This window comes from Kryptolebias marmoratus, linkage group LG12, assembly GCF_001649575.2.
Source record: "Kryptolebias marmoratus isolate JLee-2015 linkage group LG12, ASM164957v2, whole genome shotgun sequence".
Taxonomy (NCBI): Eukaryota; Metazoa; Chordata; class Actinopteri; order Cyprinodontiformes; family Rivulidae; genus Kryptolebias; species Kryptolebias marmoratus.
This window is the reverse complement of record NC_051441.1, coordinates 17518367-17532947: the sequence shown is the minus strand read 5'-3', so window position 1 is coordinate 17532947 and position 14581 is coordinate 17518367. Positions and strand designations below refer to the sequence as shown.

Genomic DNA, 14581 nt, shown 5'->3' with positions numbered 1-14581 from the left:
GACTCACAGAGTGAAGCCCTTTTTACAAACTCTTTAAAAGCTCTTTCAGATGCCTTGAGTCGGCCATGTGAGTATTAAAAAATGAGTCTGGATTTGTGGAGCCAGCAGATGTGTGGAATGGCGTTAACATAGAGTGCTATGCATAAAACTTGTGTCGAACAGCTCCCATTTTACATCCTGCAGCTGGCTGGTCATACAAACCGATTATCACCATTACATTACACCAGGTGTGGCCAATCCTGGTCCTCAAGGGCCACCATCCTGCATGTTTTCCTTGTTTCCCTGCTCCAACACACCTGAAAATACCTCTTCTTGCTCTGCAGAAGCCTGTTAATCACACATTGATTTAAATCAGCTGTGCTGGACCAGAGAAACAAGTAAAACATGCAGGATAGTGGCCCTCGAGGACCAGGATTGGAGACCACTGCACTCTCAAACCACAATGACCACTTACCCTTTCATATATCTCTGTTACAGTTTGTTGCTACCTGTCTTGGAGGCTCAGAGGCATCTACAGGTTGACTTCAACCCTCTCGTACCACCTCAGTCCTTTAATAAAGGAGCTGAGGAGCCGTCCACACAGGAACTGTGTTTTGGGAATAATCAGTTTTATTGTTTCAGCTATGCTTCCACACAGAAACAGCGTTTTAGGAGTCCTGAAATGGTCCTGAAATGGTCTAGGACTTGGGGAGGTGTATCACATTTATCACATTTATCTTAGAGAACAAAGGTTCAGAGTGAGAGCCAAAGCAAATTTAAATTTGTTTTTTAAGGAATTAATAACTAGATGTAGTGTTTTTGTTTGTTTTAGGTGTTAATTTGATCTTTAGTTACACTTACCCAAAGCAAGCTGAAAAAAACAAGTAGGAGCTTGGATAATATATTTGTATAATATAACCGCCTAATAATTAGACACAATGCATTAATATATTTTCTAATACAGACAAAACTCTTGTTTTAAACATCATCATTTAAGCTTTTGTAAAGTTTTGAAATGCCCATAAGCATTATGTTGGCCTAGTAATAAAGGGTGTTATGATAAATGCAATTTGACAAAAAAAAAGGTTGTAGTTAATAGTGGAAAAACCCATAAAACTGATTTATTGGCATTATTCACTCAAGACATGAAAGAAAAAGCTGTTTTTCTCAAAATGCAAAAATATTCCTGACGTTATTATCATTAAAAACTATACTTTAGATTCAAATTACATTAACGTGAAAAATTTAATTCTGATTTTTATACTAGATTTGATGTCATATTTTATGTATTTCCATAGAATTCATTCAGGTTTTCTCAGACTGTTGTTCACATTATTATTGGTGTAAAATGTGCAATACTTTGATTGATAAAATTAACAAATCCTCTTGTCCCGTAGACGGGTCTGGAGTCAACCAGCTGGTACGAGGGACCCAGGTCAGGAGTTTAAGCATGAGGTCACCAACTAAACCCAAGGATACCCTGAGCAAAGTTCTTCCATTGCGGTGGTCCTTTGGGTCCAAAGATCGCATCAGGCACTCAGTCCCAACTCAGTCTGGAGAGCTGGTAGAGTACTTGGAGTCCGGACGCCGACCACGATGCACCAAAGACCCTATCGTCGCCCTGGTGGCCACTCCGCCTCTGAGGAACAGCCGGGGAAGAGTCCTCGAGGTGGGACAAGACTGCAGCTCACCGAGCGGCAGTAGTCTCAGCTGTACAGACAGACTCAGCTCCGACACCTCCTATTCCCCCAAAATCCCAGAGGGACAGAGCAGGCCCTGCTTGGAGAGAAACCTCAGCCATGGATCTGGTACCGGCAGTCACATCAAATTCAGGGATGACGATTCTCTGAGGCAGGGATCAACTAAGAGACCGAGAACAGATCAGGTCCGAGCCCTGGACCTCCAGCTGCAGAGAGGGGCCATTCTAGGTGGTCACATAAGTCACAGTGCTCCACCAAGCAGAGACTCTACGCTGAAAAGAACCGTGGTCCAAACAGGTGGAACCTCAAGGGGCCAAAAGGACTTAGTGCAGGTGGGTGTTCAAACTTTGGACAAGAAGGAGCACAGAGGGGAAGAGGCTCGGAGCCAAGACGGCCTCTTGCCAGTTCTCAAGTCTGCTTTAGTGAAAAAAGACATTCCTAGATCACCATTTAAAGAACAAGACCGACGAATGAACAGCCACGGACACCTGGGAAAACTGGCAAACAGCAATTTAGCCAAATTTTCTTTCTCCAACGGGACGCTTCCTGCAGTGCAACAAGACGATAAGAGAGGGTTCATCATCCCCAGCTGTGACCCCCAGAACTGCAAAACTCATCTGGTCAATGGAAAAGCTGGCATTCAGGAGCCCGTCGACATCAAGAGGGCTCACAGCTCCAGCAACATCGAGACAAAGCTAGATTTGACATTTCGCAGGTGTGCCTCTCTGCAGCGGAACGGGGAAGTTGTGGTTCCTCCATCGCACCGGGTACTGCTGTCAGACAAGACCGGCTGCTCCACTCTCCAGCGGACGAGATACAGCACCACCTCCCTGGGTAGGCACAGATGTGTCCCTGTTTTTGTCTCTTCCAAAATAAGCCTTTATTTTACATACAACAAATAAGCCTTCACATACTTTTTTTTCCCAACCATGTAAAACTAATTTAATCAAATAGGAATCAAAAACTTAAACCTGTTGAAGTACATATTAGGCTAAAATCTTTATTATTGCTGTACTGGAGGAAATAACTTTTATGAATCCAGTTTTATAGATTGAAGTGATAGTTCAGGTCTTTCAGTGTGGGGTTTTATGAACAACTAACATCTTACCTGTAGGTAGCACTTTGAACAGCTTCATTTTGGGGAAAGGAAGTTTCATTTTGACCGGATTAACAAGCTAACAGCTTAGTTTAGAGCTTGACAAGCTAATGGAAGCAGAGGCAGCTGGCTGTAGCATTAATAGTACAGCCTGGGGGTTTGTATTATATTTATTCTGGAATAAACATGTCATGTGAAATTGACAAAGATTTCCCGCTATAAAATTTGTGAGATTTGTGAAATTTGTGTTTTAAGATTGCTGCGGTCCTCTTTGGTCTTGGCTCCAGTAGGACCAGCCTTTAGCTCATCAATTCAGTCAGACTTAAACTCTGTTTCTTCAAACTTAGATCATTCAAAGAGTTATCTACAGCTGGTAAGGGAATTAATTGTTCATAACTTTTCCACAAAACCCCACAAACTATTCCGTTAGGCTCAAACCTTTTTTTGCAGCTATTCTATAATCACCTTTTTTAAACAGGTCTCCTCGTGTCTCAGTGAAACTACCTACCTGTATAAATAAAGGTTTAAAAAATAAAATAAACTTTGATTTTAAAGGTAGGTCATTGTTAACTTGGGCTTTAAACATCAAAATGATTGTCCCGAATAATATCAAATGATGCAGTTTTGAAAGAGTTTCCTCCAGTAGTTTTCTATACTGATATGAAATTCTGTAAATGGACGTTTTCCATCAGTATGATTTTGTTGTTGTTGTTGTTGTTTTCTTTAAGTGCCCATGTGACATCCTGGAGTGACTGCTGAACACACGGACCTCCCTGCTGGTTTCCAAGCACCACTCTGAGAGATCGACCCCAGTCCCAGCAAAAGTCATCGCTTGGAAGAGAAAGGAAAAAAAAAAATGCTCTTTTTCTTTCATAGTACTGTTGTAAGTTCTTACCTACCTGTGTGTGTCTTAAACTAAATCTATGCAGAGTTTAAAAAAACTGAGGGGAAAAAGACTGCCGTTATGTGATTGCTTCTCCCACATGTTGTTCTCACCTTGTTGTCTGCTGTGTTTGAAAATGAAAGTTGATTTGTTGAATTTGCATGTTCTACGTCCGGTCTTCCATAAAAACTAACATCTGTCTGGAAGGCAGAAAGTTGCTCTCAGATACAGTACTGATTGTATGTTTCTGTGGTATGTATGGGACACGTTAGAAGAACATACTCAGCTTATTAAGCACTGCAAAAAGTACTAACACTGGACTGTAAATTAACTGCTGTAAGAATCTCAATTTCTTTCTTTTTACATTTTTTTTTAAAATCCAATTAATATTATATTATTGATGCACTTTCTTAAAAAAAAGTTTTTTAGATGCCCAGAATGACCATGCTAACTTTGAACAAAGACATTGCACCAAAATGGGGGAAAATAAAAGTTTTTTTTAAATACTAGTAATAATCAAGTCGATACTAGTAGCTAAACTGTTGGGGAAGTATTTGGACGTACAACATGGAGGGACTTTTTTATGGCTAATGCAGAGCTTTGAAAACCCATCTCTCAAAGGGATATTTTCTAATAATTTTGATAAGGTCTTGCTGTTTTTGTTTTTTGCTGCATCATAAAACCAGCGGGTGTAGATGGAGGATAAAAGCACACACTCATGCACACCACATCTGTCTCTAATTCGTTTTTTCAATTATCGATGACCTTTAACCTTACAACCAAGTTTAAACACTCAAAAATCATTTGTAGCCATGGGGACCTCTGTTTGGTCCCCACCTTTCATGATGTCCTCGTACGTTGGCGTCTTCTCAAGTTTCGGACCCCGCTGTAGTTAAAAACAAACTCACATACACACTCACACACACATTATTATGGTAGCTTCCTGAGTAAGCTTTATAAATATGCATATAGACATAAAACAGCTGATAGCCAATGGATTCCAGGGGTGCCAGCAGAGCAAAAAAAAGAAGAAATTTATTGTTCCAGTCACTGCTGCTTCAGTGTGTGTGTGTGTGTGTGTGTGTGTGTGTGTGTGTGTGTGTGAGAGAGAGAAAGATGTAGGTTATTTTTACTGCAGTGAAATTTAAATTCTCCCTGATAAAATACCACCATTATCAGGACTGGGCTACGAAAGCAAAGGTCCTCTTTGGAGTATTTTCTTGCGTTTGGGGATTGAAAAGCGGGAAACCGTGAACTGTGTGCTCAGTTCTTCTGCCTCTGCAGGCCCGAAGGTAATGGGAATCATGGGTCATCAGACTTACATAGGAACGGCGCCGCCACAAGCGGGCTAAGTAGTGGATCTTCCTGCCACGTGTGTAATGTATTTATAATTCAAAGCCATCCGTCACGATTAATATTTTTGTAAAATCGCAGCGGCTGCTTTTTGAACTGGAGATGGAGGAGTGGAGAAACTTGAAGGGAATGTGGACTTTTTTTTTTTTTTTTGAAGTGGGGTTCTGTAGGGAAGCTATAAACAATTAATAAATTACATGTTGTAGCTAGCTCTTTGAACCACCTCAGTTTGGAGTTTAATTTTGACCATATAGCAGCTTGTCCGAGTGGCTCCAAGACCAGAGTGGAAAACAACTCCAGTTTTTTCATAGTGATTCATATGAACGCTGTTTGATTAAATGTTACATCACTGTCTGTTTTGCTTTACATAGCTATTCCTGTAGAAACTGTATATTTAGGAGTTCATATGAATACTAATTTATAAACCTTTACACTGCCATCAGTTTTGGATTACATGGTTATTTTGGCAGAAATATTAATATATTGCTGCAGCTTCCAGCTTGTAAATAACCATGTGATACACTTACATGAACTGCTATAAAATTACTGGGATTCAAGCCGTTTTAAGACGGCAGCAGTCCAATTTAGCTTTGGCTCTGCTCGTCGGTCTGGTCAACATTAAACTCAAAGAGCTATCTGCGACAGATAAGATATTAACTGTTCACAACCCGTCCACAGAAGTAGTGCTTTAATTGTAATACTGCTCCTTATTGAGCGACATGTTCGTGAAGGCTTTCATTTGTTGCGCGCCTCTTCGTTTCTCACAACATTTTAACAACACCACCAAAACCAAGTCATAGTTTCCGAAGAATGTGTCCACGACAGACGTTTGCGGACTACGGTTAGATTCTATTTTAGTAACTTTTTTAAAAGTCTACATTTTGTACCTGATGTGTAACTATGTAATTTAAGTACCAGATTAAAACTGTATGTTTCACATGAGTGTAACTATGTAAAACTCTTACATTTAGCAGAGCGGGTATTGGAAATGGACACTGCACGCAAAGCCGTTTGGGATCGGCCTGTCTGTAACGTTTGCATAATGTGCTGCAAGGTTTAAGGATTGCAAATTAAACACAGCTTTTCTCACAGATGTTGTGTTGCGTTATTGAAACCACCCAGCTTAAATACAGGCGCTCCTTTTCTCCTTTTGTTTCGTCTAAGGTCTGAATTTAACCGAAGCCAACCTATATTTCTCCTTAATGTGTGGTTCGTAACTTGAATAAAGTGCTAAAGAAGATTGACTTTTGTGACCCATAAAGTACAGCTTGCATTATAAAGTTAAGCTCTTTTTTTATTTTGTCCTGTCTCCTACATGTGTGACGACCAGACCTTTCTTCCACTTGTGGGTGAGGAGTTTTTTTTTGTTTGTTTTTTTCAATACAGCTTATAGTTTTCACACAGTAACTGTTTGAGGCTTTTCTCTTCCTGACTTCCCTGCCATCAGGGAGCGACAGGCACAGGTGTGGTTACCATGGTGACCCCTAATGAGCCACTGGCAGCAGCTGTAACATTTCTTTTGATTACGAGTCTCTTTGCACTCCGTACACAGCTTTATGCAGCAGATTATTACAAAATAAAAGTCCCAAACTCCCGTTGAGCTTCATAGAAGAAAGTTGACGTTTGTCTGTATTTCAGGCAAATTGTCTCCAGAAATGTTCTAGTTTTCTAATATTCTCTTTTTTTATTGACACTATGACTATGTATAACAATTTCTTACAGTGAACATGTGTTGAAATGTCTCAGATTGTTTTATCACTTGAAGCAGGGTGTTTGAAATGGAAATTTCTCGGTCATTAAGTCTCGATTGAGCCAGATGGTGCTTTCCGAGGAAACCCGATTGTTCAGCTGCGACAGATGGCTGTTTGATGCCAAGTGTGGCTGGCGGTGGTCACGGGTGGCCAGAGATGTGTCGGTTTTCGCACAGCTACAGTGACGGGCAGCATGTGTTACAGCAGATCCTTTGACTACTGTGAATGGGGTAAAAAAAAAAGGGGGGGGGGGGGGTCTGGGGTTGTTCTTGAACTTATACTGCCACCAGCAAGAGCAGGAGCAAGTCTGAAAGCCCCGTGGAAAAGGCTAAACAGCACCAGTCAAAACAAGCTGGACCTTGCAGAGGACAAACACTCAGATATTTATACTTTTATTTACATATAAAACCATGAAAAACTAAACTGAAATTAAAGGCCTGGCATTCCTTGAAGAAATGCATACCACTCACTGACTTTCATGCTGGAGTTTTAAACTATGATTATCATCATTATGTTGAGAAATGAGGGTTGTAGTTGCTTTGGTCAAACTTTAAAAAATAACATTATGTGCTATCTCATGCAATGTCACCTCAGAGTATGTGTTGTTGAACACTCTTAGCTGCTACCACATTAAAATTCAGCTCAGTATCTGTAACATTGACTGAGATATAGCACTTTCTAAGTTAGCGCATCTTGATTAGCTGTGGGGGCCATCTTAAACTGACCTGACTCCAAATGTTAATCAGTTGTAGATTTACATCCAATGGTTACTTTCTAAAAGTTTGATTAAGATCCGCCTAGTAGTCTATGAGATATTTTGATAACAGACAAAAGGAGTTGATTTAAACAATTAAGGCAAAGGTTTTAATCAAAGATCCTGAGCAAGGAGTAGCAGCTGGAGTACAGGTTGTGAATGACTCTCAGCTACTACCACACCAACGTTTAGCACAATATTTGTAAAACTGACTGAGTTAGAGCCATTTGTGTGTTTTCTAATATGAGTTGGCTGTGGCACCCATCTTCAGTTGGGTTGGCTCAAAAAGGTACTCAATTATGGAAGTACATCCAATAATTATTTTGTGAAAGTTTAAATAAAATCTGTTCATTGATTTATGAGATTTTTTGCGAACAGACAGGCAGAGTTGACTCCAAATAGTTGATGGCAAAATTTGAAACAAGGATCTTGTGCAAACTGTTAGTGCTTATTATATTTGTTTGGGCTCACTTTCAGCTACTACCACACCAGATTATATGCCAATATCTGTAAAACTGACTGAGTTATAGACAATTTTGTGGGTTTTTTTTTTTTTGGGGGGGGGGGGTTAGTTGGATGTTGCAGCCATCTTAATCAGGGTTGACTTGAAAAGTTAACGAGTTATAGATATACACCAAATGATTACTTTCTGGGAGCTTCAGTAAGATCTGTTCATTGGTTCATGAAATATTTTGCTGACACAGCTGACTCCAATAGTTAATGGCAAAATAACAAACGAATGTTGCTGTTGTCATGGCAACAACTCTCCACTAGGGGGCAGAATCGCGCAGGTATTACATCTTCTCACTTAAAGGCCTAAAAACTATAGCCGATGTGCAAAATAATAAAAAACAAAACAATGAAAAAAGAACAAATAATACTTTTATCTTCGTTTATCTTCTGACACCAGAACACTTTAAAGCTTCCACAGAATTTTGCCTTGTTTACGTTGTTTTGTTTATTTTATTTCAATGCGACCTAACTTCATAGCTGTATTAGCCTATATATTTGGCCACTGGTGCAAGCAGAAGCACTAAAAATAAACACCAATATAAGTTAGTTAGTGAATAAATAATAAAACAATTTCTATTGATGCACTCCATTTAATCTGCATACTCTTGGGCTACTTTAAAACCAATTTCTGAGAGCTGGTGCTAGCTAAACCTAGCCTCTAAACGCAGCACTTTTTCGTTCTTGTATTGTTGCTTTTATTCTTATTTTTATACGTTTCCAATCACTGCCCATCCCAGTTTGTGTAACAATTATCTAATTGTGGATGAAATGGAGATGGGTCCGTGGTTGGTCGGACACGAAGGGAGGAGCTGCAGTCAGAAAACTCGCAGCTCCGCGTTGGGAGGAAGCGGAAATCAGCCCTCCTGCTAGCAGCTAGCAGCTAGCTTCTGGTTCCTCGGACGGGCTGTACGAGCGACGCGACACGGACTGTCGGTCTGGTTCGCCTCTCGAGAGGAAGCAAAGGGGGAAGAGCAGAAATAACACGGCCGCGTCGCGTTTCCTCGCCGTGGAACCTTCACGACGGAATCTCGCAAGCGGTGAGGCGTCTTTTTTATTTTATTATTTCTCCCCCACACCCCAGCACCCCCCGTTTTCGCCAGAGTTGTGTGCGCTGAAAGTCGACGGTTCGTCAAGTTCAGTAGCTGCCTGTAAGCTAGCAACAACAGCTCGCGCCGTGGAGGAGGAGAAAAAAAATAGGTGTTTTCTTCCTTTTTACCGTAACGCCAAGCTCTTCCAACCGGGCTTTAAATTCGTCCTAAGCGTTCGCCCTCTTCCTTTTTTGTTAATCTTGGTATATAAAAGTGCCGCCAGGGATTCGGCCGCTTTATGAAGGCAGGGGGGACAAGTTTGACGCTCGGGCGCCGCATCGCAGTTATTGTTGACCGGGCGTTAGCCGGTGAGCTAGCGCTGACGTTCTAGAACAGTGGGCGCAGTCTATTCTCTGGAACCGAGTCGAGCCTTCCTCCTTTTTCTGTCTTTTTTTAAAGCCCGACCCGGGGACGGGGCTCTGAACGGGTTCCTGGTGGTTTCGCGGGGAAAGGTTGTACGCTTGGTGCCGACATAAAAAGGGGGGTAAGTGTGATAAATTAGCCAGGACGCTTACAGTTTATTCCACCCCCCCACCTTTTCCCACCCTTTAGCTCCCGTTTTTACTGATGCTAAACGCCGCTACTAGTGCTTGTGTGCGTGTTTGTCTCCGATAAAGCGCTATATCTCGAGTTTAGAGTTGCCACATCAAACCTTTTAGTCATTACGTCGTTGTCAGGGATGCTCTTTCCTAATTCCAAGCGAACATATATGGGTAAATCTTAGCAGCTGACTTGTAAACCTGCGTTGAGTGGCTTTTATTGACGTGAACTGGTTGGAAAGTTTGCTTACAGAGTCGCCACTCGCCTTTTCTTGTTTGTTGTTGTGATCCTCTTGTCATTAAGAGGCAGGCCGTCCGCTTTTAATGACCTTATTAGGTCCAGAGTTGTATTAGTGTGAGCTCATCAGAGCTGCACCATCACCTATTAGAAAAGGCCGTAATTGGATAACATGGCTTTTATCTGTTTATCCCAGCAGCTCCAGGTTCAGCCGCTGTATCAGTGTCAGCTCGGCTGCAGCATCCACTTATTTGCCTGGTGTTGTTGTGCAGGAAAGTCTGCAGGAATTATCTGACACTGGTGTTGACCCTTGGACCGATATTCTCTGATTGTAGGGAGGAGAAGCAGCAGGAAAGCCCATCAAGGTCCAAAGTCTTTTAATCATGTTTGACATTAAAAACAGCAACGTGAAGTTGTTACCTTAATGGAATACAAGTTTCGACATCAGCAGCTTTTTTTAAAAACAGAACCCTAAAGCACACAGATTTAAAACCAATCAAGCGTTTTGCTCATTGTGGACGTAAAGGTCCGGTGGAAGTCTGTGATTTAAAGTGGCCCCTGCCAGGTCTGGAAGTTCAAACGTTCGCCATGGCTTTAAAAGCGCTACCTGAACAGTTCGCACATGATTCAGTTTGTGAACTCACCGTTGGAGCGCAAGTGTATCTGCGTGCCCCGGAGGGACATCGGCTCTGTTTGAGAGGTGGTGTTCGGAGGAAAGTCACGGCGACACGAGAGCGATTTATCCGTGGAAACGCTTCGCCGCGCTCAGCTGCCATCAAGACGTGACTTTCAGTCGGACAGTGAATTAAACCAGCACGGTTTAACAACTAAAAATCATCTTTCCTGAGAACTGGAGCTGAAGCCGCTTTTATCACCCCTCGAAAACAATGTTACGCGGGACATCGCAATATGTGAGATGTTGTGCTTACCGTACGTGTCGGGGATGACTTTCAGCTACCATCACACCAAGGTTTAGGTCCGTATCTGTAAAACTGAACAACCTTTAGACATTTTTGTGTTTTTAAGGTGAGTTGGCTGTGGTAAACAAATAAATAAATTTGTCCAGTGGTGTCAGCCGCACACTTTACCATTGCTTATGTTGACACAAGTTAACAACGTTTGTCCATGAGACTTTGTTTAAACTAACAAAGCAAATGTTAGCAGGTTGTTTCCGCAGCACTCTAACTTAACTCCGAGGATACTATCAACGAAGCCTCGCCTGCGTTTTAAATGTTTATTCTGTGGCTCTGATGTGGAACGGAAGCTCTGCGTGGCAAAATTTGCACAAAACGCTCCCGTAGTTTTTCTTCTTTGTTTGTGTTGGTGCAATCCTGGCAGATGGTCGAGGTGATGCTGCCCCCCCAGACACAGGTGTAGTACATTACAGCTACAAAAATACTTTACATCGTCCTCCATTGTGACGGGACAGCATTAAAACCCCGCGTTGACTAATTTTTGTTGTGGGTGTTGTTTATAACCGCCCTATTAACTATATTCTTTATACAAAGTGTCTAAAATGGCCACCAGTTGAGCTATGATTTTAGATTTGCTCATGTCGGAACAAACATTTCCCTCGTCGACAGATATATTGTTCTTAAACTGTCTTCCTCTATACAAAATTGAGTTTCACGTGGTTCCTGTTCTGCAGGTGCTGCACTGTGACCTTTTTATGTGAGGTCCGAGTCCTTAAAGGAACGGGGTCATAGACGGGAGGAGAAGAGGAAAAGAAAGCGTTGGACCGCAGAAGCCTACGATCGCCGCGCAGCTCTGCCGCAGGAACACAGCCCGAGTCGATTGCCAGCGCAGCACGAAGACCATGGAGGCCATCGCCAAATACGATTTTAAAGCCACGGCCGACGACGAGCTTAGTTTCAAACGCGGAGAAGTCCTGAAGGTACGTCCGCTGCACCGGGTTCACCTCGTGCATGCCTGAAAAGGTTGGCTGTCTTTACGGCACATGTGAGAATATTCAGACAATGTTTAAAATAATTGAGTGAAACCACGATAAGAGAGAAAATGAACATTTCATCTTCTATGATATAAAGTCTGCTACTGTGTTTTAACGGTACAGAGGTGGACATGAAGCTGGAACAGGACATTTCACATCATTTTAAGGTTCATAAGCACCTACTTACTGTACCTGTGTGACAGCAGGTACAATAATAACTAACAGGGAATATGACGGCAGGTTTTGCATCACCGGGAACTATAACAAACCCTGGACTTTTTAGATCGCCGGGCACAATTTGTTTTTTTTAAGGTTTTTTTTGCATGCGTTTTGCCTGAAAGACACTTTGTCATTCTCCAACTCTGATGCCAAAAGACCAGGGGGGGAGAAAAAAAAAGTCCACACAGCAATTTGCCTAAAGAACGGCTCTCCTTTGGAGTCCGATGTAATCTCTCCCGTCTCTGTTTAGTATCAGCGTGTGAGTGCAAAAACAAAGATTAAATATTAATTTTAGCTAAAGCACTCCCTTATCGTTTGTGACTTTAAGGACTCTTGTTTGTGCCATTTGGTTTTGAGCTTAGTCTGTATTCTTTGGAGTCCTACAGGGAAGATAGTTCTCAATTCAATACTCTTAAGCTGCTGACTGATTATAGAGGAAATGGCCTCTTATAAAAAGACCACTCAGCTTTGTGTATTTTTAGTGTAATCTGTTATTCTTGCATTTTAATCTTGCTTTTACATGCAGTATTTGCTTTGCATTGATAAATTAGTGCACATTTTACAGGCTGTTTAAACAATTTAGGGTTTTAAAATACTTTTTTTTTTTTTTTTGATTGATTCTGGCTGTTGTGGAAGAGTTTGCCACTCCCTCCGAAGATTTTTTTAGCTTTTCCCCCAAAAAGAGATTTCACCGACTGGTCTTGAAAAGACTTCTTATCACAGCAGGGGGGCCTGAAGGCAGGGAGAAAGTCAGCTTAGGGAAGGCTGAGCCAAACGCCGAGCTAAGTACGACTTCTGCCACATTTGCATGTGGGGAGAGAGGAGGCGCTAAGCGCTTCCTCCCGTTTTAACAAACAGCTGCCTTCTTGGCCGTTTACCTGATTACATTGCTTTTTAGCAACTGCGTAAGAAAGGTCGTATTTTAGATTTTGCTGACATTATTAAACATGAAACACATCCGATGCTTCTTGGGCAATTCACGCGAAATTTCACAGGAAAAGTCGCAACTTTAAGCAACAAATCTCTACCGTATTGCAAGGTATGGCGCGTCTGACGGGGATCACATTTCATCTGAATCATTCATAGGCCGTTTTGTTTCTTTTAATTTAAATCAGATTAATTGACGTGACTCTAAAAAATAGATTCCATCCCCCTCTGTTATTGTCTGTAGTTCTGTCATCAATCAATTGTGCGTTCGCTGGAAGAGCAGAGCGTTTCTCTTCACTTAAGAGAAACCGATCAGTATGTCCTCGTCCTGTCGTTCACTAAAACCAGCAGGCACATGGGCGAAGCCATGCTACGTTTTGTTTTCCACAGTGTTAACTCCACTAAGCGTCGGGTATTCTGGGATGTTTGAACAGATCAGGGGTTATGAGCTCTTCGAACGGCGTCCCTGATTAGATGTTGTGTTGTAGCTCGTTTGAATCTTCTGCTCAGAGTTACCAAACCCACCTCTGTGCACCTTCATGCATTCTCAGTAAAAATGTCCTTTTAGCTCATTACCTCAGAGAAATAAAGCCACAGTACTGTGGTCATGCTTTATAAGTTTACTATTTGCAGTCAGCTTTTTGGATAGGTTGGTTATATATTAGTTGTTATAACATCATTCTCCATAATGAAGAATAAAGGTGCATATTCACAGAAATAAGCGTTTATAAGCAACCAAACAGGTCTAACGTCGTTTCTATTTGCATTTTTTGCTCCGCCTGTTGCTGAGGAGTCTGTTCTATAGACTTGGAGTTGCTAACGACGTGTAAAACAATTTTCTTTGAATGTGGGCTCTTCATATCGATCACCACTTCTGTTTGCTGATGCTAAAAATAAAGAGCTTTACTTCCTGAAATAAGGGGCTCCCTTTTATAGGAGAGAATCCTTTTATAAAAGGGGCTTAGCATGTTGGTAGCATCTTTAATCTCTCTTTTTTTTTTTTTTTTTTCAGCTGCTCTCAGGTGGTTGTGTTGCTGCCTGAAGCTCTTATTTTAATGGCATATAAATGATCTGTTAGGTTTTCACTGCTTTGCCCTTTATTCAGCTGATCACTTTGTTATAACTTTATGATTATAAAATGTTTTATTTTAATTTTTTTTCCCCTCTAAACACAATATCAGCAGTTTAGCTGTACTTTAAATGATGTTATTTGCAGAACAGAACCCCGCCCAGGTAAACTTCAATCACAAATAACTGTCCCGTGCATCATTACCTCCACAGAAATAATCTGATAATAGTTTTTAATGTTCGTTCGCAAATACAAGTTACAAATAACAAGGCTGCAGAAATGCTGTGCCTTTCGGTCTCCATGTTGTACGGCTAAATTCTCACTGCTGTAGCTAATGCTACGTTATATAGCATGTAGGTGCTAAGTTTAGCACTTGGCAGAATGTCTGGTTTAGATGTCTTATTGAAAAAGGTTAGATTTGTCACACGTGGAGCTGTGACTCTGCTGACCTCTGTGTTATTTAACAGTGACTTCTCTGTTAATGGTTTAATGCTTTTAAAGATGCTCTCAATTTACTGCATCGT

General features: G+C 41.4%; 2 protein-coding genes across 3 annotated transcripts in view; both read left to right on the top strand.

Annotated features, from left to right (window-relative positions):
* The window catches only part of usp43b (ubiquitin specific peptidase 43b), an 83016-nt gene extending 76914 nt beyond the window's left edge, over positions 1 to 6102 (top strand). For both annotated transcript variants that reach the window (XM_017416765.3, XM_037978798.1), the window contains exons 15-16: positions 1377 to 2513; positions 3504 to 6102. In XM_017416765.3, the coding sequence (XP_017272254.1) occupies positions 1377 to 2513; positions 3504 to 3514 (1148 nt within the window). In that variant the 3' untranslated portion in view covers positions 3515 to 6102. The remainder of the gene's footprint in view (positions 1 to 1376; positions 2514 to 3503) is intronic.
* A 2781-nt stretch (positions 6103 to 8883) lies between these two features.
* Positions 8884 to 14581, top strand: part of grb2b (growth factor receptor-bound protein 2b) — a 30522-nt gene continuing 24824 nt past the window's right edge. The window contains exons 1-2 of the mRNA XM_017416801.3: positions 8884 to 9066; positions 11543 to 11788. Coding sequence (XP_017272290.1) covers positions 11711 to 11788 — 78 coding nt within the window. The 5' untranslated portion in view covers positions 8884 to 9066; positions 11543 to 11710. The remainder of the gene's footprint in view (positions 9067 to 11542; positions 11789 to 14581) is intronic.